The sequence below is a fragment of the Gouania willdenowi genome, chromosome 22 (assembly GCF_900634775.1).
Source record: "Gouania willdenowi chromosome 22, fGouWil2.1, whole genome shotgun sequence".
Classification (NCBI taxonomy): Eukaryota; Metazoa; Chordata; class Actinopteri; order Blenniiformes; family Gobiesocidae; genus Gouania; species Gouania willdenowi.
In genome coordinates, this window is record NC_041065.1 from 22,152,373 (window position 1) to 22,178,173 (window position 25,801).

Sequence of the window (25,801 nt, forward strand, 5' to 3'; positions counted from 1 at the left end):
TATTGACAAAAGGTAGCTAAAGTCTGAAAAAAGCGTTGGGGCAAAAATGGGACAGAATAAGTTGCAACATGGCCAAAGGAAATAGGTTAAAAAAGGTTAAAAAATTTCCCCCTTTTAAGGTTTTCTGGGGGAATAATAATTTAAATTAGGACATAACGAGCCACATGTTGAGCATTACTGACTTAAAATACAGCTTCTACATGATGTCACTGATAATGTAGTGGGCTGGTCTGGACAGAAAATGCCAGGCCTGAATTATTGTCCCAGTCCTCCCCAGGATGAAGCCCAAAATGTCTCACCTTTTATTTTCATGTCCTTCATGTCCAGGGCCACGTAATGGACCGAGGAACATGCGTGTGTATGATCCTACCACCAGTACGCTTTCTGTTAGCTGGGAACATGCAGAAGGTCCTGTCCAGCAATATCGCATCACCTACTCTCCGACTGTTGGAGATCCCATCGAGGAATATGTGAGAATATTGTTTTTGTGACTTTAAAAAAAAAAAAAAAAAAACGCTTGTCCCCCTTCTCTCTCAATATTGTTTATCCTTTTATTTCACAGACGACAGTTCCAGGAAATGTGAACAACGTTATCCTTCCAAACTTGGACGCGGACACGCCCTATAACATCAAAGTTACGGCCTTCTACGCTGATGGTCCAGGGGGAGAGCTGGATGGAAACGGGCGCACAAGTACGAACTGTTCTCTTATTTCACCACGATTCAAAGCTCCTTGTAAAAATTATTGAAAGGTAGAAAATGTGTCTAATTAGCTCAGAAATGCAATTTTCAAGTAAGTTTGGAATAAGGGAAACTGTTTACTGGAACAAGTCAGGAAATCAGTGGCTGCCTGTGTTTCTAGAATATGACGTGGAGCTAATAGTCTTATTCAAAAACTTATATAACTTAACCTCTAAATCAAACTTGCTTGCTATGCTCCTTCATTCCTCGAGGCAGCTTATAATTTTCACGATGTTTCGTATGTTTTGATGTGGTGGATTTTACCATTCCACTGCTCTGCTCTTTCAGTCTTAATTTAAAAGTCAGATGATCAACGAGTGTTTTATTACTGCTGATGTTTGATCATAACACTGAAAATTCAAAAGTTTCTGGATCACATCTCTCTAAATCTTGGCTTGTGTGGACTGTGTTGTTCCGTCTTGTTTTGTACAGTTGGAATGCTTGGCCCCAGGAACCTCCGGGTCTCAGACGAGTGGTACACCCGCTTTAGGGTGTCCTGGGACCCTGCCCCCTCCAGGGTTAATGGATACAGACTTATCTACCAGCCAGAGGGTAGGAGCTGTCCATCAAGTTGTTAGACTACGGAGGTCTTCGGTCAAAGATATGCGTGTAACTATGATTCGTCTCGAACAGGCTCTGATGAATCCTTAGACGTGGCAGTGGGAGACGTCACCTCCTATCAGCTGCACAATTTAAAACCAGGAACCACCTATGACCTGAAGGTGCTGGCGTTGTACAACACTGGCGTCAGCGGGCCTCTGGTTGGCCAGGGGACTACTTGTGAGTACATGATGGGATAATTATCTGTTGCCTGTCAGGCATGAGTGCATCAGATTGAAAAGAGTTTGTCAGGAGGACAGCAGAGTAAAATATGTATGTATACTGAAGCTGCTTTTGTGTGCTTTCTTTTTTAGTGTACCTCAACGTGACAGACTTGACCACTTACAATGTTGGGTATGAGTCTTTCTGCCTCCGCTGGGCCCCTCACAGAGCAGCCACATCTTACAGACTCAAAGTCAACCCTTTTGATAGTGAGTCAAATGTTTTATGTTTGCAGATGATACAACCATAATTAGTTCTGGGATAAAAAAAATCAAATGAACCTTTGGTAAAAAATAGAAAAAGAAATCACAGTGCTTAAAAGCTGGTTTGATTTGAATAAAATATCACTTAACATTGCAAAATTTATGATTTTTGGAACCAAAAATTAGTTATTTGAAGAAATTAAAATTGAAATAAACTGAGATATAATTGAGTGTGTCTTTGACACCAAGTTCTTGGGAGTCATAATTGACTATAAAACAAAATATATACTTAATTACCACTCCTTGTTTACAATTTATTGTACTTTGATGCTGCCATATATTGCATATTGTGTAGAACTCTGGGGAACCACTTTTAAAACCATAATAAATGATATTGTTTTATTACAAAAAAAAGGGCTGTACAATTGATAAACAAAGCAGGATATCATGACCACACACATCCATTATTTGTTAAATCAAAACCTATGACATTTAAAGATATTCTTTATGATAAAATAACACAGATAATGTTCAAAGCAAAAATAAATATTATTCCAGAGGGCATTCAGAAATACTTCTCACTACAGAGCAGCAAATACAGCCAAAGAGATCAATTTACTGTATGTTTTTTTTTTTTTTTTACCAAAAGAAAGATTAGAAGTTAAATGAAGATGCCTTTTTGTTCTAGGGATTAATTTGTGGAATACTGTTGATAAAGAAATCCAAATGAGTGACACTATTTTATTTCAAAAAGAAAATGTCACAAAATATAGAGAGCGTTATATGAAGTAATAGAAATATGTTTGTGTTTTTTTGTGAAATGTTGTGTGTATATATATATAATTGTAATTTATGTTTGAATATTTCTTTGTTAGACTAAAACAAACAAATAAAATGCACTGAAACTGAAGTCTTGATTTGGATCAACCCCTTTAAAAAAAAACAAAAAAAACTTTCTGTCCTTTGTGTTTGAGTAATCTTTGATGATTTTCTCTTACTTTTTCAAGCCTCCAAGAGCGGAGCCCAGGAAATCACTGTCAGGGGTTCAGACAGTAGCTACTGCTTTGATGGATTGACTCCCGATACTTTGTACAATGCTACTGTGTTTACCCAAACCCACAACTTAGAAGGACCAGGAATCAGTGTCAAAGAGCGGACATGTAAGGAAACAATTATCTTGAGGCTACGTGATTTTTTGGTTTCTTTCTTTTCTCTATTGAAATCTGCAAATGGGATTTTTTTTATTTTTTTATTTTGATTTATTACCACAGTGGTGAAGCCAACGGAGGTGCCAACTGAGCCGCCCCCTCCTCCTCCTCCTGTAACAGTCCCTCCTGCACTGGATGGTGAGGAAAGCTCAGCATTTAAATCCATACACCTGGTTTTCTTTCCTGTTTAAAGATCCACTCATTTTTTTTTTATCTTTAATAAAGTTTGCAAGGGTGCCAAAGCAGACTTGGTCTTCCTCATTGACGGTTCCTGGAGTATCGGAGATGAGAGCTTTAACAAGGTTATCCAGTTTGTGACGAGTATGACCGCAGCCTTTGATGTCATCAGTCCAAGTGGCATGCAGGTGGGAACATGATGTGATTTTAATACATGTTGAGTGTTCTCTGTTTTAATGCCTCACCCCAACTGAATTTTTACATTTCTTTTGAACAGGTTTCATTTGTGCAGTACAGCGACGATGCCAAGACAGAGTTCAAACTGAACACTTACCATGACAAAGGAATAGTATTGTCAGCTTTGCAGACTGTACGCTACAGAGGAGGCAACACCAAGACAGGTAGAGATCAGAAAACTGACCAAAAATGACTGGATCTTCAAAGTCATTGGCCACGGTTACGTCATGTTTTTTAATTCTAAATTAGATTATTCGGAATTAAAGTGTTTTGCTTTGTGTTTACATGGAAATAGTAATTCTGAATTGAAGTTTACATGGAAAACCGATTTATTCGGCTTTATTCAATTCCGCTTTTGATCTGGGATTTGGGAAGGGCTCTGATTGGACAGGGGAAGAACATAATGTATTCGCGTTTATTGGGAAAAAACAACACAACGCACCTTTTCTTTTCAGACCAAATGAGAACCGTTTTCACTTGTATTTTGATTTTGAAGCAGCTGCTGGACAGTAACATATGGTTTCACTTTGATCCGCAGAGCAGGAGAAGGGAGATAGAAGACCGTACTTTGGTCAATCAAAGCCAGCGGTTAATGTTACAGCTGTTCTACCTCCACTATACAGGATGTCAAGTGAAAAATGAACTTGACATGATCTTTAGTGAAGCTCTGGTGCTTCATGCCCGTGAAGTCCGTGTGAACATGTCCGCATGTTTATGCTTCCGTCCATCCACTCTTTTCATTATATCAATGTCTTTTAAGGCTTTTTTTTAAATAAATAGTCTCGGCTGGAGTCCGGGCGGCCATCCTGGACTATGTCGTCACCAGCGTGTCATCACGGCAAGTCGCGCATACACAGAAAGACCGGAATTAACTTTAAGCGAAATGAAGTGTTTGCAAGAAATAAGGATGATTTAATTCGGAATTAACGAGCCACCTAATTCAGATTTAAGTTTAATTCGGAATTGAATTTGCATTAGGAATTAAGTGTTTACAAGGGCAGTTTAAAGAGGATTTAACTTTTATTCTGAATTAAAGAGGAATTAAACCTCCCATGTAAATGTGGCCATTGTGATTTTTTCTCATTTCGTTAAGGCGTCGCTCTTAAGCATGTCTACGAAAAGGTGTTCACTTCAGATAGTGGCATGAGGAGGAACGTTCCAAAGGTGCTGGTGGTTGTCACAGATGGCCGCTCCCAAGATGAAGTGAAGAAGAACGCCGAAAAACTGCAGCATTCGGGTAAGTGAGGAAATAATCAGCTGACACGGTGTACAATAGATTACTCAAAGCTGGAGTTTGAGGCTGATTTAATGAGAGTTTTCCCTTCCCTGATGGAGCCCCCTGTGGTTATTGGAAGCTCAATCATAGCCTTTGTTTGGCTTGTTTGTGCGTTGGCTCCACAGGTTACAGCGTGTTTGTTGTTGGAGTGGCTGATGTGGATCACACTGAGCTGAGAACTATCGGCAGTAAGCCCAGCGAGAGGCATGTGTTCGTGGTTGATGACTACGACGCTTTCGCCAAAATCCAGGACAACCTGATCACCTTCATCTGCGAGACGGCCACTTCCAGTAAGACTGAGAGTATTGTTGAGATTACAATCCTGTATTAGTGCCAGGCCAGAAGAAAACTTGTTATTACTTAGCAAATTTCATCATTGTTGTTACGTTCCAGCCAAAGCAATAATTCAGGCACCTGAGGAGGTAGAGAGGAAACTCACAACTTGTGCTTCTAATGATACGCTCCAGGAGGAATGTTATAAAGGAGCTCAAAACACATTCCTTAAAAGTTGACTTGTTTTTGCAACTTTTTTCCAGCTTGTCCTCTGATCTACATCAATGGATTCACCACCCCGGGTAAGCACACCGAGTTTTTACGCCACATGCAGAAGGGTAACACTTTATAATAACTATCTGTTATAAGTAGTTAATAGATCATTAATAAACTGTTAGTTAATGAGTTATACATTGCTTGTTGAATATTTGCTAACAGTTTGTTTATGATTTATAACTGTGCTATATAGATAGCGAATAGATAACTTAGATAAATAACTTATTTGTTTTTAATTAACAGTTTTTTACTTAATTATGTAAGTTTTTCTTTATCTTTCTTTTTTCTTCCATTTTTTTTCGTGTTTATTCTTTTTATTTGTAATATTTCTTGAGCCTTAGTTGAGTTAGTAAATGAGAAATAGTTGCAACTTTAGAATAACGTCCCAATAACGTGTATAAAGTTTTAACTGATACTAAACAAGTCATTAGTAAGTAGTAGTAGTGGCTTATTCATGATCTATTACTAATGTAAGGTATAGTTATAAATTATTAACATACAGTTAACATGTCATTTATAAATTGTTAACCAACAGCTATTGGCTATTTATACGGCATGGTTATAAATCATTAACAAACTGTTAGCAAATATTTAACAAACAATTTATAACTTATTAACTAACAGTTTATTAATGTTTCATTAACTACTTATAGCGGATAGTTGTTATAAAGTGTTACTGCAGAGGTATCAATGCACTTTTTACCAGACTGTAAATAGTTTCATTACTTTGTTACATCCAGGCTTCAGGATGCTGGAGGCGTTCAACATCACAGACAAGACTTTCGCGGCCATGAACGGTGTTTCCATGGAGCCAGGTTCCTTCAACAGCTACATCGCCTACAGGCTGCACAAAGACTCCTTCCTGAGCCAGCCCACCAAGTAAGACTTTGCCTCAAAGTTGAACTTTTTTAGCCTCCATCTTTTGAAAAATCGCCTCTGACCCATGGTCTTTATTTTTAATGATGGTCATAACAGGCCAACACGCATTCCCACTTCTCTTTCTGGAACCTTTTAGTTACAGAATTTAAAAATCAGACCAGGGTCTTCTTCGACCTCGTTCATGCAGGAAATAACAAATCACTCATGGTTCCAACTAAATATTTGAATTTCTGGTGTCATGTATGTTGTGGTATGCAACTGCAGAACAACCAGGGTAATCATGCCTTGTTAGGATATCTTGTTAATCTTGTTGTAATGATTCCAACTTATTGTGAGTGGACCTAAGGCACACAAATGGAAACACTTCAATCTTCAGCTGTAAATATTTTCAATGTGTGTGCAATTTAGGCCAAACCAGGGAACGCAACCAAAATTATTAACAGGTTCTACAGCGCGGACGACAAAATAATCACATCCTTCCGGTTTAGATTAAAGTTGTTGCTTTGTGAAGGTCTGACAGTGATGGCAAGTCAGTTTGTACTTTTAAAGTCTGTTTTTTACCTCTTGACAGGGAAATCCATCCAGAGGGGCTTCCCTCAGCTTACACCATCATCCTGCTGTTCCGCCTTCTTCCCGATACGCCTAATGAACCTTTTGATATCTGGCAGATTTCAGACAAAAACAGCAACCCTGAGGTCGGGATCACTCTCAACCGTAAGTCGTCTACTCATCATCAAGCCAACGTTTATACACACATGTAGATTGAATCTTAAATTATATTTTCTAGGGGTGTAACAATAGGTTTTAGCAACGATTCGATTTGAATCCCGATTTGCTGTTGCCGATTCGATTGAAGGACAATATTGGTTCATTTAGAACGATGCGAACCAAAACGATTCTGTGATTTGAAACTGTACTGTACAGTACAGGTGAGGTTTCATAGATTCCTGATGTTTCTTGTAAGGGAATCGTCTATACATTTATTATGGACCTAAACAAACAAGTAAACAGTATTTGCATATGTATTCAACCAACACTTTAGTTTAAATTTACAGAATGTTAACTTTTCTGCTCTCATTTTCAATACTCAATACGTTTTCAACAAAGGTTTACCTGACTCATCTGCTTGTTTTTCACATCAAAATAATACAATATTAATATTAAAAAAATTAAGTGCAACAAAGATCTGTTCAGGTTAAATGAGCAGTGGTTGAACCTGATACTTTTCCTTTTACCTTGATGGTGATCCTGAGGCTTTCTGTAGAGCTAATGCTAACGAGCTAACGTTACCACCGCTGCTGCTGCAGTGAACACTGGTGATCGACATAGCGAGCGACTCCTTTAGAATATCTCCGTCCGTGTTGAAAGTGTTTCCACACATTGGACCCCAATGGTAGATTGATCCATTTCTCGCTCGCTGGCTTCTCTGTTTTGTTTGTTGACGTCGCAGACGGCCAACGGATTCGGCCGTAATGTCGTTAATATTAAAAGTGCTTTTAAATCTCATCCATATAATGTCTATCATGCTTAAATCCAATGCTCTGTTTCCTTGTATCAATGAAATTGATGGATTACCTTATTAAATGATTTTAGATTGATTAATGTCATCAGGAAGGCCAAATTGCAAAGCACAGATCTATGGAGTTGGATTGTAGGAATATAAATCAATTCACCGATCTAATGGATGAATTGTTACACCCTTAATATTTTGCCATCTTTAGCAAAGAACAAAAATAAGTCGCTCCTTTGCTGAGTTGTCTCCTGTGTCTTTTATAAATACGCTCCTCCACACATGGTAGAATGGTCCTAATCCCTTCTAGTCCACTCTTTGTCCTAAAAGCATGTGGTCTCTATAGTTCTGCATGTGCTTTGCGTGCCTCTGCATCATAACACTGTCAGGCATTCATTAAAGCCTTTCGTCTTTTTTTTTTTCCAGCTTCAAGCAAGACACTCACCTTCTACAACAAGGATACCCGAGGAGAGATCCAGAAAGCCACCTTTAATGAGGCGGCTCTGAAGCGGATTTTCCATGGGAGCTTCCACAAGGTAAACACAGCATTACCATTCTTAAAGAGAAAAGCACCACAAAGAGCCGACAAGATTTGTTGTCCTGTGTTCGCTTTTGGTCTTTTTATTTAGTCTTTGTTTTATCTGGGTCTATCTATTTCCTTTCCAGCTTTGTGTGTTTTTCAAAGCCTCATTCAGTGCAGCTATATTTGTCTCTAATGTAAAGCTCCATTGTGGTTTTACCTGTTAAAGAGGCTCTTGCTATCTATCTTGTATTAGTCTGCTGTCAACGAGGTCTTTGCCTTTTATCACGAGACATAAAGCTTTGGGAATGGCCTCCTATATACATATATTTTGAAAGGGTTCGGTTGAATTTACAACGCATGTGTTACCAGTTAATACTAAAAACTTGACAACAAAAAGACTGAATACCACACTCAAGTTGGGAATTGGATTCTGAAGCTAATTCTTGGAAATTGCATTAAAGGTCCGCTATTTTGCTATTTTTCACCCATCTCCATTTGTTCTAAGAACCCCAACCCCGGTCCCTCCACCGTGGCCGACGCTAGAGTTTGGATTGTTGAACTTTTGGGCACATTGACAAATCAGGCGCTTTCCCCAACCGTGAAAATTCAGAATCATTTAAAAACAAAAACACTAACCGGAGATAGATGGACATGCACTCTTCAGCTGGAATAGAGCGCCTGTAGTTGGTGTCCTAGTAGGAGATGCGAGCGCCGATGCGGGTCAGCAGGAAGTAACGCTGAAAGCGACTCTCTTCCGAGTGCAGCTCTGGTGAATTTAGAAACGGTGCCGAGGCGCTCTTCGATGACGTTGTCTGGTTTTATTTATCAAATAAAGCCAAGCCACTCTCTTGATAATGTAGACCCGATGAACGGGGGTCGGAGGCGGCGTGTTCTGCAAGGAACTCCAAACTTTATTCTCCATTCACCACACTTCTCTATAACCCTCTAAAATCACAGTGCACGCACTCTTCAATGGTGGTGACAAGCGTCTGATTCAATGAGCACAAGTGTCCAACTCGGGGTGTGAGGCACGATTTTAACGCCCGAAATGCATTTGGTGTGAACGCGCCATAAGATTTATGAGCAAAGTCAAACTAATTTCCCAGATATTGATGAGCAGGAGGGTCAACGCGTTAATGTAATCGATGACGTTGACGCAAAATGTGCGTCTTATTTTTTGTTGGTAAAGCATTATCTGTATTAGCATTTGGAATTTTGAGTTTAAGAAAAATGTTAAGTTGTTGATTCACTCTTCTGTTGGTTGAAGAAGGACACCATGACAGGGTGCCGGCTCCCACTGCCTTTTTATTTTTGAATGAATGTTTCCTCTGACTCTGAATGCATTATTTTGTACTTTTATATTCTTACTGAACTTTGGAATTTTGAGTTGAAGAGAAACAGACATATATTGCAATGTTAAGGAATTCATGTGTTGTTTTTTTTTCTTTTCATTTTAGATATGTAAATTAACATGTATATATTACTTTTAGTCAATTAATGGGGAGATAATCGATAATCGAATCAAACTGGAAAAATTAATCGTTAGATTAATCAATGAGTTGAAAAAAAAAATCGCTAGATTAATTGTTTAAAAAATAGTCATTTATCCCAGCCCTAATGAGCAGACGTCAATCTTTACAGTGACAAGAAAGATGTACTGTAGATGATGGATGAAGAAATGCTTTGTTGGATCAAAGAAAAAGAGCAAAACAGATGAGGAACATAAAGTTTTGCAGATGGTGGACTAAAAGTCTATGTCAGTTCTTTCTCCCTCAGCGAGCACTTAGTGATAGATTTGATGAGCAAACTCATTCCTTTTTAAACCAAACAGTTGTAGCGTCTCATCTGATAAGCAACCACAATGATTGTGTTGTTCAGCAGACTCTGTTTATCTTCAGTGATGTAATGAGTAGATTAGCCCCACATGCTCGGCTCACAACTGATCTGTGTCTGTTAGAATGCGATGCAGACGAAGCCAGAATCTGAAACATTCACAGTTACAATTTCATCTGAAGAGAGTGTAGAAATCAGAACAATGGGGATCTTTTTTTCCATGACATTCGAGAGTGAAAAGAAATTCAAATTTCTTCTGCCTGAGGAAAAAACGACTGGTTCTTGTGTACTCTATATCACATCCACTTGCATTTAAGACAATGGGCCCCATATTTACTGCACAGATGGGTATTTAAAATAATGATTTTGTTTTTTGGAAAAATCTAACTTGTCCAACTTTAATGTATTTTTGTTAAGAAAACAATGGTGTGTACACTGTAATGTGTAAAACATGACACAGTTCTGTGTCTCACACACACATAGTTAACAATTATTAAAATATGTTTCATATCAACTTTTCCCACTACCTGTCACTTCTTTTCAGGATTATTTTAATATTGAAAAATGACATAGAAATCTAGGGGTACACTGACTGAAAAAAAAGGCTCAGACACCCACACCAAAAATATTAATATCAATTTTTCTTTTTTTTTTTTCACTTTGTCTGCACATGCTGTTGAAGGTCAACAATACATGAAGTGCAGTCTTTTGAGAACAGCAATGCATGTTTTGTTATTGCAATTAAACCATTTAATTTATTTGATTGCATAATTGTGACCATCACCAGGCCTCGCTAAGGAAGGGTAGGAAAAACTTTATTGAAGGGAGAATATAAAAAGAGAGGGCAGTGTTACACTTAGGTGAGGGCGAAGGGAACAGGGAGGAGGGAGTCAGGGTAGGAAAATGGAAGGGGCGAGGAAGAGTCGACTGTTTTAAGGTGGGCGTGAAATGTGACGTTATACAGTAGTTGTGCATATTGTGTTTATGTTGTGTTAATACCAATATTTTTAATTGATTAGGAAGCCTAACAGGGCAACCAAGGGATGAGAAACAAATTGGATGATAGACAATAGTTTTTAGTGTATTTTATAGCTGGGTCAAACTGACTTGTTATCATAAGAGATACTAACAGAAACACAAGAGAAGGTTACATTTTAAGGGTTTATTTATTAAAGGCTCAGTAATTGTGATTAATTGTAATTGAACTTTAGTAATTGAGAATGTATTTGTAATTGACTTTCAGGGGGAAAGAAATAATAATTTTAATTTTAATTGGGAAAAAATGCCAGTCAACATAATCTTAATTGACTTGCGATTGAACATGGATAATGAAAGACATCACTGTAATTGAAAAATGTAATTGACCCCAACCCTGCAAGAAACTGCAAGTCACCCTTTGCCCAAACTGTTGAACTGGACACAGAATTCCATCACTGCTGGTCCAGTTGGCCAGCAGCCTGATCTTGGTCAGTGCAACTCCAGCTCCTCTGAGGCCGACGTGGAGACGATGGTCTGAGTTTGCACAGCGGTGGCTACTTTGTGGTGATGGAGTTGCTGTTTCATGAGCTGGCGAGTCCTCAGCGGTCGACCTAGCTACTTATTTGCTGGTCTGCATTGCAAGCACCGCTGCAGTGGCAGCGTGTGTTTACATGCTGTTTGTGGTTTACCTCTACTTTGTCTGTGGTTATTACCAACTTGCCTCAATGTGTGTCTATGTGTGTCATGGATTTTAGTTAAACTAAGTATTCAGTGTTTGGTTTGTTTTAACGAAAACATAGATAAAACTGACACAATTCATAACAATTTCTGTACATTAGTCTAGACCAGGGGTCACCAACATGGTGCCCTCAGGCCTCTTGTTGCAGATAGGATTTTGTCAAAGAATCTGCAGATTGTGTTTTTTTAAAGATGCGAAGTGGATTTTTCTAAAATATTACAAAATTGTTAATTTTTTTTTTTAATTTACATGTTTTATGATTAGTTAGAAAGTTGTTAGTTAGTGGCTAGTTAATGGGAACTTAAAGTTTTCCTCTGAAATGTAATGAAAGGGAAACAATGGCATGAATTAGTAGAAAAAAAAGCATTCCATGTTGAAACATTTCTTACCTTTTTAGGTTACTGCTAGTTTTTTTTTTTTAATTATTTTATCATTTCATTGAAGTCAAACTGTGAAAATGTATTTAAGAATTGTATATCAAACCGTTAGCCCTTTCAGAAAGGTTGGTGACACCTGGTCTAAACATACTGTAGTATCCATTAGGGCGGAGCAATATGGACCAAAACTCATATCTTGATATTTTTTCTCAAAATCGCGATATACAATAACGATCTCGAAATTTTTTAACTCAATACAGTCTTACCAGAAAGACAATTCTGGGTTACATTTGCCGATGAAAAATGCCACACAGGCACATTCATTAAGTAACAGCTGCACAATATGTGCCACTTTAGTCTTTTTTCTCCTCTATGGGACAGCATGTGTAAGTGAGATCTGTAGTGTGGCTTGTTTAGGTGAAGGTCTCGGTCAAGACCCACTCAGCAATCCATCGAACTGCTTTTTATACTGTTCTGGGAAGTAACAAAAGCAGCCACTCCTAAATTAAGCCACGTTAGGTGGGAAAAGTGGTGGAAATTTTACTCTGCCTTCAAAGTCTCTTCAAAGTGAAAAAAAAAACTTGCAGAAAAAGCATTGAAATTTGATGGAGAATTGGCAGAAATGGGAGTAATATAGCAGAAATGCATTAAAAGAAGCAAAAATATGGCAAGATAAAGTGATGAAAATAGGTTAAACTATGACAAGTTTGGTATAGTCGCAGAACAATGGTAAAAATAAGCAAAAATAGGCTAAAATTGTTAAAAAATATTCTTAGTTTCTAGAAGTATTTTAATACAAAATAAGCAATAGAATATATATCTCAGAAATATGGAAAAGTTGTAAAGAAGGACACTGTTTGACTGTACTTAATGATATTAAATACTTGTAAGATGGGATTTGGACTGTGTAATTGTAAAAAGAAAAAGTAAAAACACGTTAAAAAATATAAATATCTCGATATACTGTATGTGATATTGTCATTTTTTATATCGCCAAAATAGAAAACTCAATATATCTTGAATCACGATTTATTGTTCCCAGCCTTAGGATCCATTCTAAAATACAAACCTCTGATACTCGGATCCTGTAACTATTCACTACCATCTCCTACATTTCACTTCATGAGTTGGTTTTCTCCATATTCGGTCAGCGAGGGCTTCAAACATTAAAATATTTTCAAGAAAAAGACGCACTACAGTTTAGAAATAGTAACTCAAGCCTGAAATATTGTGGTCTAATACCGGTTGAGCATGTGGGAAAGCTCTTGCAAATGACCATAGCAGATGCTATCCACGTCCTAATCCACAGGGGACTTCCTTCCTACATTCCCAGTGGTGGGAGGCTGTAGGTGGAGTTTTACGGTTATCTCCATCAGTAACAGTGACCAACACTGTGTGTCAGTCATATTTGTGCTCATACTGGAAAATAAACACAAGGGTTTCAACTCATTTGGGCTGGAATGTAAGGCAGCATGAAATGGAAGTGACTCTTAGTTCTTTGTTGGTGTTACGAGTATTTACTTATCGGAAAAGATTTCTTCACATATGAACTTGTCTCACGACAGAAGTCTAGAATGACTTGTCTATATCAGATAACAAACCTGACTGTAGAAACTTTCCTTTTTGCACGCCTAAATCCTAAAAAAAAAAAAATCGTCTCAGTTTGCAGATTCAGGAGCAGTGTGTGCATATTTTACTTTAATCCTCATTAAAACAAACTTGACATTAAGAACGTGGGCATTTCACGGTCCATATTGAAAAGAAAATAACAGAGCGCTGCAATCAGAGCCAAGAACAATAAAATCGAATCTGATTGAAATCATGGAAGTGTGACCCTCACATCGTACTGCGTATCCTCTTGATTGTGTTTGTTGACACAACAAAACACAAGAAAACCTCAGTGTGAACAACTGATGAATGAAAGTAGTTCATCTGTCAGCACCTATTTGCATTTGGTTGGGATTACTAAACCCAAGAACCGGCAACTGAAGAAGCAGCTTGTGGTTTTTCCCTAACTTATGTGTTTGCTCAATGGTCAGTGAGGTAATGTGTACATGCCTATTACTGGCCCATTCCAGTGTGCCAATCCTGTTTGTAAGCCCGCAAGAACATCATGGTGGATTGTATCCATGCCAAAATAAACATCTCTCTTCTTTTAAGTCTACCCAGTTTGTTTTGTTGCCAAGGTAATTTTGCGATCAGTCGGCAAAAAACAACAACGTAATACCATTGAAAGAAATGCAAACTTGCCTTTTCTGACTGTGGACGGCAGGAAAAAATTGCACCATAGGACCCCTGATGGCACACCACAGATGATATTGCTTCAATATGTTCAATTTGGGTCTCTGGACAGGAAACTTCTGGTACTTTTTCATTTTTGTGTTGCTATACAATCACTCACCACTTCTCCTTTCCTACAGTCAATTCATCAGTCTAGGAAACAAATCGTTGCCTCTTGCCAATTCAGTAACCACTCTGGGGTAATATCATAATCTACAGTATAATTAACTGTAGATGGCAAAGACTAAACATTTCTGCAGTCATGTAAAATGGTATTGATGTTTTTGTAAACTTCACATAGCTTGGTTTAAAAAATATTCCCAGAGGCAGTTTTATACTGTATTTTTCAACTTTCTGAAATTTTCACTTCAAAAGCTCAACTCTGGATCGTTTTAATTACAGACAATTGAGCCAAACTGAATAAATATTCTTTTGTTAATGGTGCCTTTTCTGCATTGTTTCCGTGCCATAGCTCCACATCAGCGTCTCTCCAGAGAGAGTCAAGCTCAACGTGGACTGCCAAGAGGTGGCAGAGAAGCCTATCAAGGAAGCCAACAACATCACACTGGACGGCTATGAAGTTCTTGGCAAAACGGTCAAATCTGGAAGTGGACGAAAACAGTCTGCTACAGTAAGTGAAAACGATCACTAACCTGCTAAAATTCAAAGAAAAAAACAGCAAATGCAAGGAAAAATGCAACTCCAAGATCATCTCACATCTTTCCAAGGAATGAAAATCCAAAACATCTTGTGTGTATTCCGAATGGGTAATTAAATTTTGAATTGCTCCCAGTGATGACTGGAAGAAGGAAAGGCTACTCATTTAAATTCCTCTAAGGGAGGCCTTGTTTTTAACCATGTGCCATATCATTAGCATCCATTTGTAATACCGCTTCTCTTTTGTTTGCTTGTCTTTTTCTGTCCAGTTCCAGCTCCAAATGTTCGATATTGTCTGCAGCTTGAGCTGGATCAGTCGAGACAGATGCTGCGACCTTCCTGCCACTGTAAGAACAAACATTTATGCCGAGTTTCTAGCAAATAAGACAAAAAGATGCATGAAGGAATATTCAAGCAGGAATGATTTATGTACTAAAGATCTCATCATTTCCCAGAGGTATTCTGAGTTTAAGGGCTGAGTGGAGTGTGTGCTCGTGGGTAGTCGGTATTCAAGATCCAATGCTGATAACTAAGCCTCAGTTTTAAATGAATGTGCGTGAGTTGAACTGAACAAGGCTTTGTATTCTGTGTAATTGTGCTAATTGGACGGTTACCAGTCAAAAAAAGCAAGGCTCTGTCCTGAAAAACAGGCTGTAAATCACGTTCATTAGAATTCAGTTCAGTGAATTACCGGATGTGAGCACTTATAGTGAAATTAGAGGTAATTCTTTCCTAATTTGCATCAGATATTCATCTGGATATTCATCCAAAGCATCAATAAGATCAGTGTCTGGTGACTCATATGAGCACCTATTTTCAGAAACAGACAAAACTGTGCTTGAGCTTCAGTTTATAAAATGTTCCTGTGGTCAATGTTTAGCCAGCTGCTAGTTTTGCCAGATAAAGCTGAGGATTTCCTGCCTGAAACTTTAAAGTAACCATGAAAATACTCGGAAAACTGCCAAAGTCGGGCTTTTACTGAAAACACGTCAATGGTATTTATTACCTGCCTTGATGTAAATGTTTCCTACAAAATGTTGCGTAATAATTACTCACAAAAGGTGGAATACTACCCAATCTGACAACACTGCAAGCACTTCATGACTTGAGCAATATGATTCATATACTCTTTGACTTGCACCTAAATTAAAATTAGAGTTTGTCATGATTGTGACATAAAATCAAGGTTTTACTTCTGATGTAGGAGTGTGTTCCAACCAGTACTGATAGTTAAATCAAGATGTTCTTCATACATTGAGGGACTAAATATCAGTTTGATATTGTGATTGTGTAATTGGCAGCTTTAGACAAACAATCAAAACCAACAGAAGTCCTTTTGTTCCACTCCAAAACAAGTTTAAACTGTATTTTGTTGCATTATCTTTTTTCCGTCTTCAGAGAGATGAGGCCAAGTGTCCCTCCCTCCCCCACTCCTGCACATGCACACAGGACAGCATTGGACCCCAGGGTCCTCCAGGACATCAGGTACTGAAACTACTTCCATTCTCTTCCTATCCATGTCTGTCTTTACCATCTGTCCCCAAACCCATCCTCATGGTGTCTTCCCCTGTATAGATCTGTTCCTTGAGTCTATCCTATGACAGACAGTGATGATACACCCATACCTGTTATACCCCTTTATGTCAGCCTGGTGTATTGTTTCGTATCCGTTCCTGCACGGTCCATGTTTTTTTTCCTTTTGCTCTGGAAAAAGTAGCTGAAGATGAGAGCTGTGGTGTGCAAAAAACCTGTGGGTTTTTGTCGAAGTGTCATAAGATAAATGCATATTGGAAAAGCAACAATGAAACAGTCTGGAGGGGAGGTCTGCAGTATGTGTGCTGGGTAACCTCACTAAACCTCCGAGGAAAGATTTGGGATGCCTTGAGTGTTTACGACTTTTGGAATATTCCCCTGTTGTTGGATTCATTCTGTGTTGCTGCCTTCTCACATTTTCAGGGCAGCCCTGGATCTAAAGGGAGTCGTGGAGATAGAGGACAAACCGGCAACCCTGTGAGTTTGACTCGGCATTTCTTACAGCACTTAATGTAATAATTAGCAACCTAATATTCTTTTACAGAGAAAGAAAGCTCTTGGGTGTTTTTGAAGCTAATACTGCGTGGCCAACACATTGCTCACATCTGATCAGCAACTTGATCAATGCTTTGAAACCTCTTGTTGTATGTTTGCTAAAGGGTTCAATGGGTCCCCGTGGTGAGCCGGGTCTTCCAGGTACCATGGGGCCACCAGGTCCACAAGGCCCCAACGGACTGTCTCTACCTGGAGAACCTGTAAGTTCACCTAAACCTCAAAGAGACAGCATCTGCCTCATACTGTAAATATGATGATACAAGAAGCAAATACAATGACTGCGTTAGGGCTGGACGATATAGCCTAAAGCTCAAATCTCAATATTTGTTCTCGAATTGCCGATATCCAATTTAATCTCAATATTAATCAATAAAGTCTTATCAGAAAAGAAAATTTGCTGATGAAAAATGCCACAGAAGCACATTTATTAGCAAACAGTTGCACAATATGCGCCACTTTAGTCTTTTTTCTCCTTTATGGGACAGTATGTGTGAGTGAGTTCTATAGTGTGGCTTGTTTAGGGGAAGGTGTGGGTTAGGAAGCACTCAGTAATCTATCTAACTGTGATTTTCATGCTGTTCTTAAAAGTAACAAAAGCAGAGACTCCTAAAACGAGTATTTTAATACAAAATAAGCTATAAAATATATATTTCAAAAACATGTTCAAATTCTAAAGAAGGCCACTGTTTCACTGGACTCTATGAATAATATAAGATAATTGTATGATATGATTTGTACTGTGTGAATGTATGACTAAAAACAATTTCAATATTGCAATATTGTCATTTTCTATATCACCAAAATAGAAAACTCGATATATCTTGAATCACAATATATTTCCCAGCCCTAGACTATGTCGTATTGAACTACAATACCTTTCTCAACCTTTTGGATCTACCATTAAGTGGGATTTATACATCGTGTCAATATTTGTTAAAGCCTACTTTACCGTTTGAGTACCTGAAGATTGTCATGTTGAATTGTGCCATCAATCACTGGCCAGTTAGAGAAAACAACAGACCAACTCTGACCTCAAACCTTTGCCTTCTTCCTTCTTTCCCAGGGTCGTCAGGGACCTAAAGGAGATGCTGGAAATCCAGGACTGCCTGGCTTACAAGTAAGAGCTGCGCTCGTAGTTCTCCAACAGCAGACTTTCCTCCGAGAGCAATGGTGCTACAGGAGCATAGATTCAGATTGAAACCACATTCAGAGCAGAAGGTTTACCACACTGTCCTCAGGGAGTTCCACACTCTCAAATCAGCCAGTTGATCGAGAGCTGGGAGAAGACCAGCCAGGGATGCAGCTAGAGCGTTATGCACTCATGTTGCCAGAGAGGAAAGTGGGAATGGAACATGTTTTCTCAAATTTCGTAACTAAATGTGACTTTACAGAGTCTCGCTGATTGACTCGGGTTTGAACATCCTATGATTCAAGTCATCCTCGGTGAAATGAAAAGTCAAATAGAATCACAGTCAGCATACAAACCTTTTTTTGTTCACATATTGAAGTCGTTGGACTAGGATGTTGTTGCTTACATTTAGCCACTTTGCCATAAATGGATTAGCGTTCCTCACACTATTGATGTTTCCGTGCGAAATGAATGATAAAGTACTAATTATGAATAACAAACTGAAGTGTTTTTACATAATGTGGGATTATTTTGCACAAAGGGGTAATTTTGCTGTGGTGAAGCCTAATCTTGGCTGCGCATCCTTTCATTCATTAGTCTGAGATGCTTCAACTACTGAATCTGGGAGCACTTTACCCTGTGTTATTCTAGGCTCGGAATCAGAATTATTTACTCCAGTGTATTGATTACAAGACATAGCACAGCTTGTTATAATAGTGCTGACTATACACATTTCTAAGTGACATGTCAAGGGACAATTTTCAGGCTTTTTTCTTGAAAAAAATGTATCATCTTTTATTTGTTTTTCTGTACATTTTAAGCCAACAGGAAATATGGAGCTGTAGAAATATGGTGTCTATCATCATTATGATTTGATTGAGTATGTGTTTTTTCCCCCTCCAGGGTTCTCCAGGGCCACGCGGTCCTCTGGGCCCCGTCGGACCAAGCGGAGTACGGGTACGTTTAACTTCCCGTCCTGAATACTAATACTGTTCAAAACCCCAAAAAATAACCAGAAATTGCTCAAGTATATGTTTTATACACAAGCTCACACTAAAGTAAACAACACATATTGTGGCTTTGGTTTTTTACTGTTGCACCACTTGTCATCTGTTAGGTCAGCTTTTACCAGTTGAGCCACTACATGTCAGCGTAATTCACAAAGACACAGTCAGCGCTGAAGCCAATATATGGCAATGGCACTGATGTATTGCACAAACAGGGTCCCCAGTGTGTTGTAACGCACGTGTGATTGTATGTTGTTACAATTTAGGGGCTACCAGGAAAGGAGGGACCATCTGGACCCAGAGGCCCACCAGGGCCTATGGTGAGTGTGTATGTGTTTGTATTGTGCAGACGACAGCCAAATAAATGCTTTTAGTAGTGCATTTGTTTCCTAATATATCGGCAACAATTCCTCCTCCTTTTCTGGCTCCACACGTGCACCCTACTGGAACAGCACATAAAACACAAACCATCGTCTCCAGTCTCCTCCGCTGTCGCATCTTGTTTTGTTTTTCTGTGGTTTGTCCAAGTCTGAATCTACTTAATGCAGCCATCACGCCAACAGGCAACGAGCCAGCGCAGAATTCACATGTACTATATACCAACCATTAGCGGTGCCTGTTGGCTGGTGTGAATGCATCCTGTCTGTGATGTCATTATGCACGTGTGTGTGTGTGTGTGTGTGTGATTCCATCTTTTCTACCCGTCTGCAGATGTCAATGCATGGAGCTCATCTTAAAGCTTGTTAACAGGGAGCAGGAGTCAAATGCGCTAATTACGTTTACTGAGCGGTAATTTGAAATAAAAAACACTTTTTGGTATTTTTCTTTTTCTCTAGGGAAGCCCTGGAAATCCAGGTGTACCAGGAATTACTGGAAAACCAGGGAAACCAGGAGAGTCCGGAAACCCAGTACATATATTTATGTTTATTACAAAAAAAATACAAATATATGGCATAGTTCTGTTGTTTTGGTAAGCACGATGTTCCTTTTGTTAACAGGGACCTGCTGGCATTAAAGGAGAGAAAGGAGAGAAGGTGCATATCATGCTAACCTTTGCTGTTATTAGGAATGACAATCTCTTACTAAATCTGTTTGTCTTTCAGGGAGACTTTGCGTCCCAGAACATGATGCGCTCCATTGCTAGACAAGTTTGTGAGCAGCTTGTGAACAGTAAGCAAACTTTTCGTAAACACTTTTAGGAGTTTTAAAGAGAAAACAACATTTTTTCTCGACGCGCAATGACAAAAAACACACAACTGAGAATGAGAAAAGTGAGAGAAAAAATGACACGGAAAAACACACAAAGATCACTTTCAAAGCAAAAAATGACAACAAAAACATAAACAAAAAAACAACACGTACTACGTAAATAAGGGAGTTTAATATTTGTTCAAGTTTAAATGTGATCTCATTTGTCCCGTTTCATTGTTGTTTCCAGGTCAGATGAGCCGCATTGACATGGTTCTTAACCGAATTCCTTCTGGATATGCGAGCAACTCTCCAGGGCCCCCCGGTCCTGCTGGCCCCCCTGGAAATCAAGGTTCTCGCGGAGAACCCGGTCAGCCTGGTCGAACTGGTTTCCCCGGAAACCCTGGTCTACCTGGGAATCAAGGAGAGAGAGGTACCTTAACGTTACATTTATTACAGATTACAGGCGTTTCAGAGCCGCAGACAGAGGAAAAGCTTTAGTGTCAGCATGTAGAGGGAAGCCAAACATTTGTGTAATATAACATTAATAGATGAAAAACAAAGCATTGATACTGAGTCCAGTTTCGCATTCTGTTTTTATATGTTTTCGCAATTTCAAGATCTTTCTGTATATTACAAATAATGTCGATACACTTTTCCTGGTGCAGGTTTGCCAGGAGAGAAAGGAGAAAGAGGAAGTTCAGGAATTGGTGTCAGAGGACAAAGAGGCGTTACTGGGCCACCAGGTAACACTGCCAACTATTTACTTTGCTTTTGCAGAACGAGTTCAATCCTATAACGCTGTAATGATCAACAGTAGAAGCTTCTTTTTTTTTTTTAAGTACCTTCAATCATCCTATAACTTCACACAGTGGTATTGGTTTAAAACATAATTTGACAAATTAATTTTAAAAATCACTTCACAAATAATAGAAAAAAGTAATAATGTACGTGTATTTTATATGATTTTTCTTTATAGTATTTTGGAATTGTGCAAATTTGACATTTATATGTTTTTAAAGCATTTCTCATGGCTTCACACAGCCTTGGGGCGATGCATAACCCTAGTTTGAGAAAAACAAAAGAAGAAAAATTATATTCAAGTTTTCCATTTCACATAATAGTTGCTCCATGGAGCACATGTGTACTGTCAGGTGTCTTATATATGTTTGACCTTTTTTTCCCCAGCACTCCTATTAGTCCAATTAAAATGATACATTCCAGCCAGTAGCTTTTCTGTAGCTTCAGGCTATGGGAGCCACAAACACTTACATATGGGCAGCTGTAGAGCATCAACATTTACACACAGTACAGACACAGCAAAGAAGAATATCTCTCTTTAGTGCCCAGAATGCTTTATCCACTGTTAGGTCAATGTATCTGAAAATCCTTTCTAATAAATAAATAAATAAATATTATGAATAAGAGATTCCCTCTTATTCCCCTCCTGAGGTTAACTTTGTGTGTGTGTGTGTGTGTGTGTGTGTGTGCGTGCGTGTGTGTTGCTGTACAATGAGTTTTCTTTGGTGGCTTCATTGACAACACATGGGCTCACTTAACGAAAGAAAAAGAGGGGAAAATTCCATCCTGAGTTTCTAGCGTCTAGACAGACGGGGCCAGGGGTAACGCCACACAGCTCCAGTCTACATATCTCTCCCCCTTTCCCCCCCACCCCCCTGGACACCATTTTTAATTGAACCGCTGAAAAATTGAAATTACGGCCTTGCAATAGCCCAACCACCAACGGCGGACATTTTTGGGTGATGTCATTGTTTCGTTTTTGGGAATTCCAGAAACACATCACCCCTCCTCCTTTTGTTGCAGGGCCACCGGGAGAGTCGAGAACGGGACCCCCAGGCTCCACTGGCTCTGCTGGGCCTCGTGGCCCTCCAGGTCGTCAGGGTACACCAGGGGTGAGGGGACCCCCAGGCCCCCCTGGATACTGCGACTCCTCTCAGTGCGTTGGGATCCCTTACAACGGACAAGGATACACAGGTACGCTCCACCCTGCCTCGGCCCTGCATGCTACTACGTATGCTAACTAATTATAATGACCACTCATTGCACCACCGTATTGATGATGTATGGAGGTTTAAATGGAGATTCCCCTATTATTGTTTCAGAATCAGGGTTGATTGGCAATCTAAATTGATTGACGAATATTTCTCTCTTAAAATCCAATAATTTGCTTCTAATCTACAATTTCTCAGTCAGTCCTACTGTTTTAATCCAAGTTAGTCAAGGGAGTGGTCCACAACCCCTGGGCTGCAGACCGGGATCAGTCCATGGAACATTTGACACCAAGAAAATAGAAAGATTAAGTTTTTTTGTATACATTCTATTTTATGTTTTTTTTTTTATTTGAAAAATAACGGCATTATGAACAACTGTATTTCTATACGTTCCCTTTGTGAAATATTAATCTAGTTCAGGGGTCTGCAACCTTTACTCTCTAGGGAGCCATTTTGCCTAATCTCACCTGGATTAAAGTCCTTCCAAAGCCGAAAAAAAACCTTCTCAACTAAGACAATACAGTGTATAAAACTTGCCATAAATCAAGCATGCATATTAAACTGGCATGTTGGCAGTTAAATCGATCTTTCCCCAATAAAATCTCTTTTTTCTTCCCGAATAGTCTTTTTATAAATTGGATTGCCAGAAATTTCTTTCCACTTATTTACAAAATGAGATTCTTTAAAATGTGTGTTATCACTCATTCATTCCATCATTATGCTCTATAGTTGGACAAAGGGGGGACTTGGATTTAGAAACAAAAGAAAGCGGATACTTCAGCCAAAAAAGTTTGAGAACCTTTGTTCTCGATTCTATAAACTAACACTGAGGGAAACAATTGTTTTTTTTTTTTTTTTTTTTTTTTTTTTCAAATATTAATGACGTCAAGAGTAGTTTTTCCAGCTGCAACAGTGTAAACAGAGAAGGCTACAGCTTAATGATGCTGATGTATTTATTAGCTTTTCTGGGAAGACTTGAACGCAATACATCACAATAGTTTTAACTTTTTGGTACATTGTCATGTGCATGTATCCAAAGCTTGGAGCAAATGTAGCCAGCAAACAATCTCTTAACATTGATATTCTACCGTGGGAGCTTCTACATTTCAATACCTCCATACATTTGATCTTGACATTTTAAAACTGGCATGTAAAGCATTCTAGCCATGTATGAAAACTTACATAACATCAAAACAGATGCTTATAACCTTGTTCCACAGAAGGAAAAAAACAAAACAAAAAACTCACACCATCTTTGAACTATTTTCAGGTTTGGCATAGTAAACTTTCTCAGTCATCTGTGCCGCTTACTCTTTGAAGTCCTTTTTCTGAGATGTTTGCCCACATGCTATGGGGCACGTAAGGATAATCACCATGGACATAGTCATTGAGCGCTAAAGCAAATGATACAAAAGCCCCACCCCCCCACCCACCCATCGCCAAACCCCCCCCCCCCAAAAAAAAAACAAAGCTGAACGAAGTGGACTGGCACTAACATCGTCTCACAGCTACAAACTGCAGTGATGGCAACCTGCTGGCCTGTTTGCATCTTGAACCACAAACAGTTGGGAGCTAGAAAAAAAAAAAACTGAGACTGAGCATTTCTACGAAGAAAAGGAGCATGTACAAAAACACCACCGGCACTACTAACAAAGAGGATTTCCATGACTGAAAGCTAAGCCGTGTTGATGCAGAGGTGACATGTGTAAATAAAACTAATTTTGTGCCTTGTAAATGATTGTATGAACCAGGACATTTCACACACACACAAAAAAAAAAAAAATCAAGTTAACATCTGTATTAAGCTCTTGCCTCATAATAACCCTCTGCTTACTGACCACCAGCATAACCAAAGCCGCTCAAGTCCGGACTGTAGCATGTTCAGCTCTTACTTCTTTGTATACATTGCCCAAACCAGTGATACATGTTGTCATTTGCTATGTGTAGCAGCAGAGTATTTAACTACATCTTATCTTAGCTTGTGATGAATGTTTTTAAGGTTATTTTTGTTACGTTGGAAGCATAACTTTGACATAAGGCTTTTTTTTTTTTTTTGTATTTCTAGTCTGTAGAGTAATATAAATTTTTGTCAATTTTGTCATTGACGCAAACTTTGTTTGATTGGCTACTCCAAATGATTTTCTAGCTAACCGCTACCAGCCTGACACTGCTGTAGCATCTTTACCTGTGGAGCCAGCTGGAGCGTTTGAGACAATACAATCACCCGATTACTCACCAAACCAGCGAGGAAAGCGATCACTACCACAAGACAATACAGAAACACTAGCATCATAGCTACACTAAGGAGTGCTCAGAAAAGTGGAATATTTAAGCAACATATATGGGTTTGATACCCCTGGCTACATTGAGCATTTATGTTTTGTTTTTTTTGTAGACATGAGAAAGTTTAGCAAGATAAATTCAAATCAACATGTTACAAACCTGTGTGCTTGCTAAGTGTTTCTTTTCCCCTGTCTGCTTGTAAAATATCTGCAGTTGTTTATCAGACCGATGTGTAATGCACTAATCAAGCGAAAACCAGCTAAAAGTATGTCCAAAGAAGTACCGTATGTATGTTTTTGAACACTTTCAGACTGTTGTTTTTGTTACGTCAGTATTTAAAGCCATTTCAGATAAACCCAATAGGAAAAGTCAATCCCACAGCTCTATGTTGTTTTGTTTTTTAAACCTGTAAAGTTAATGATAAAATGACTTATTTTAACAACTAAATTAATTGGGTTTTCTTTCTTGCCAAAGGTGGATTTGCATGACTGTGTTGTAGATTTAACAGGAAATTTTCAAGTCAGAATATAGTTTTCACTTTCTATAAATGCAGTTTGAATTTGATTGCAAGACTATATGCATAGGATTGCTTTTTTGTCCTGTTTTAACTGCACATTTTGTGAATTCTACACAGCCTTATTTTCTTATTTATTTCAAACAAAAGAGGCATTTTTCAATAAAACTACTGAAAATGTTGCTTTTTTGTGGCTCGTTTTTTTTTCCTCCTTAATTCTCACACTAACACATTATATTGCTGTCTACCCAGATCTTATCTCTATGAGGATTGGATGAGATGGTGTTTAGAAATGCTAGGTTAACTGAAGAATCTCTAGTTCCCTCTCACAATCTCAAACCAATTTGAAACCAATTTAATGAGACTTAAGGGCTAAGGTGTCCAACTTAATTTGGGTCCAAAAATGGAGCAGTTTGATATTAAGTGGGCCACAGATTTTAGATGGGGAAAAAGAGTAATTTCAACAATATTGTTCCATAGTTTCCTCTTTCAGATATAAATGATATACACAGTAAGCAGTAAATGATTGATGTCACTCCCTGCAGGATCTTCAACTTAAAATTCCTTGATTTTGTGACATTTTGTTCTGTAA

The 25,801-nt window shown here is 38.6% G+C and overlaps 1 protein-coding gene across 5 annotated transcripts in view; it reads left to right on the forward strand.

Annotated features, from left to right (window-relative positions):
• The window catches only part of col12a1a (collagen, type XII, alpha 1a), a 66,212-nt gene extending 40,821 nt beyond the window's left edge, over window positions 1-25,391 (forward strand). For 4 of the 5 annotated variants that reach the window (XM_028438516.1, XM_028438517.1, XM_028438520.1 and 1 more), the window contains 30 exons: window positions 328-470; window positions 563-692; window positions 1,173-1,292; window positions 1,374-1,520; window positions 1,655-1,771; window positions 2,773-2,925; window positions 3,037-3,111; window positions 3,199-3,338; window positions 3,428-3,551; window positions 4,481-4,624; window positions 4,789-4,953; window positions 5,200-5,238; window positions 5,953-6,091; window positions 6,663-6,805; window positions 8,028-8,137; window positions 14,804-14,962; window positions 15,258-15,335; window positions 16,387-16,473; window positions 16,945-16,998; window positions 17,181-17,276; window positions 18,140-18,193; window positions 19,109-19,162; window positions 19,479-19,532; window positions 20,049-20,120; window positions 20,211-20,246; window positions 20,316-20,382; window positions 20,651-20,833; window positions 21,069-21,146; window positions 22,225-22,395; window positions 24,559-25,391. In XM_028438516.1, coding sequence (XP_028294317.1) covers window positions 328-470; window positions 563-692; window positions 1,173-1,292; window positions 1,374-1,520; window positions 1,655-1,771; window positions 2,773-2,925; window positions 3,037-3,111; window positions 3,199-3,338; window positions 3,428-3,551; window positions 4,481-4,624; window positions 4,789-4,953; window positions 5,200-5,238; window positions 5,953-6,091; window positions 6,663-6,805; window positions 8,028-8,137; window positions 14,804-14,962; window positions 15,258-15,335; window positions 16,387-16,473; window positions 16,945-16,998; window positions 17,181-17,276; window positions 18,140-18,193; window positions 19,109-19,162; window positions 19,479-19,532; window positions 20,049-20,120; window positions 20,211-20,246; window positions 20,316-20,382; window positions 20,651-20,833; window positions 21,069-21,146; window positions 22,225-22,395; window positions 24,559-24,707 — 3,281 coding nt within the window. In that variant the 3' untranslated portion in view covers window positions 24,708-25,391. Of the gene's footprint in view, window positions 1-327; window positions 471-562; window positions 693-1,172; window positions 1,293-1,373; window positions 1,521-1,654; window positions 1,772-2,772; window positions 2,926-3,036; window positions 3,112-3,198; window positions 3,339-3,427; window positions 3,552-4,480; window positions 4,625-4,788; window positions 4,954-5,199; window positions 5,239-5,952; window positions 6,092-6,662; window positions 6,806-8,027; window positions 8,138-14,803; window positions 14,963-15,257; window positions 15,336-16,386; window positions 16,474-16,944; window positions 16,999-17,180; window positions 17,277-18,139; window positions 18,194-19,108; window positions 19,163-19,478; window positions 19,533-20,048; window positions 20,121-20,210; window positions 20,247-20,315; window positions 20,383-20,650; window positions 20,834-21,068; window positions 21,147-22,224; window positions 22,396-23,682; window positions 24,202-24,558 lie in introns of those variants that run through there. The other variant, XM_028438518.1, reaches the window with a different exon arrangement.
• Window positions 25,392-25,801: the final 410 nt, after the last annotated feature.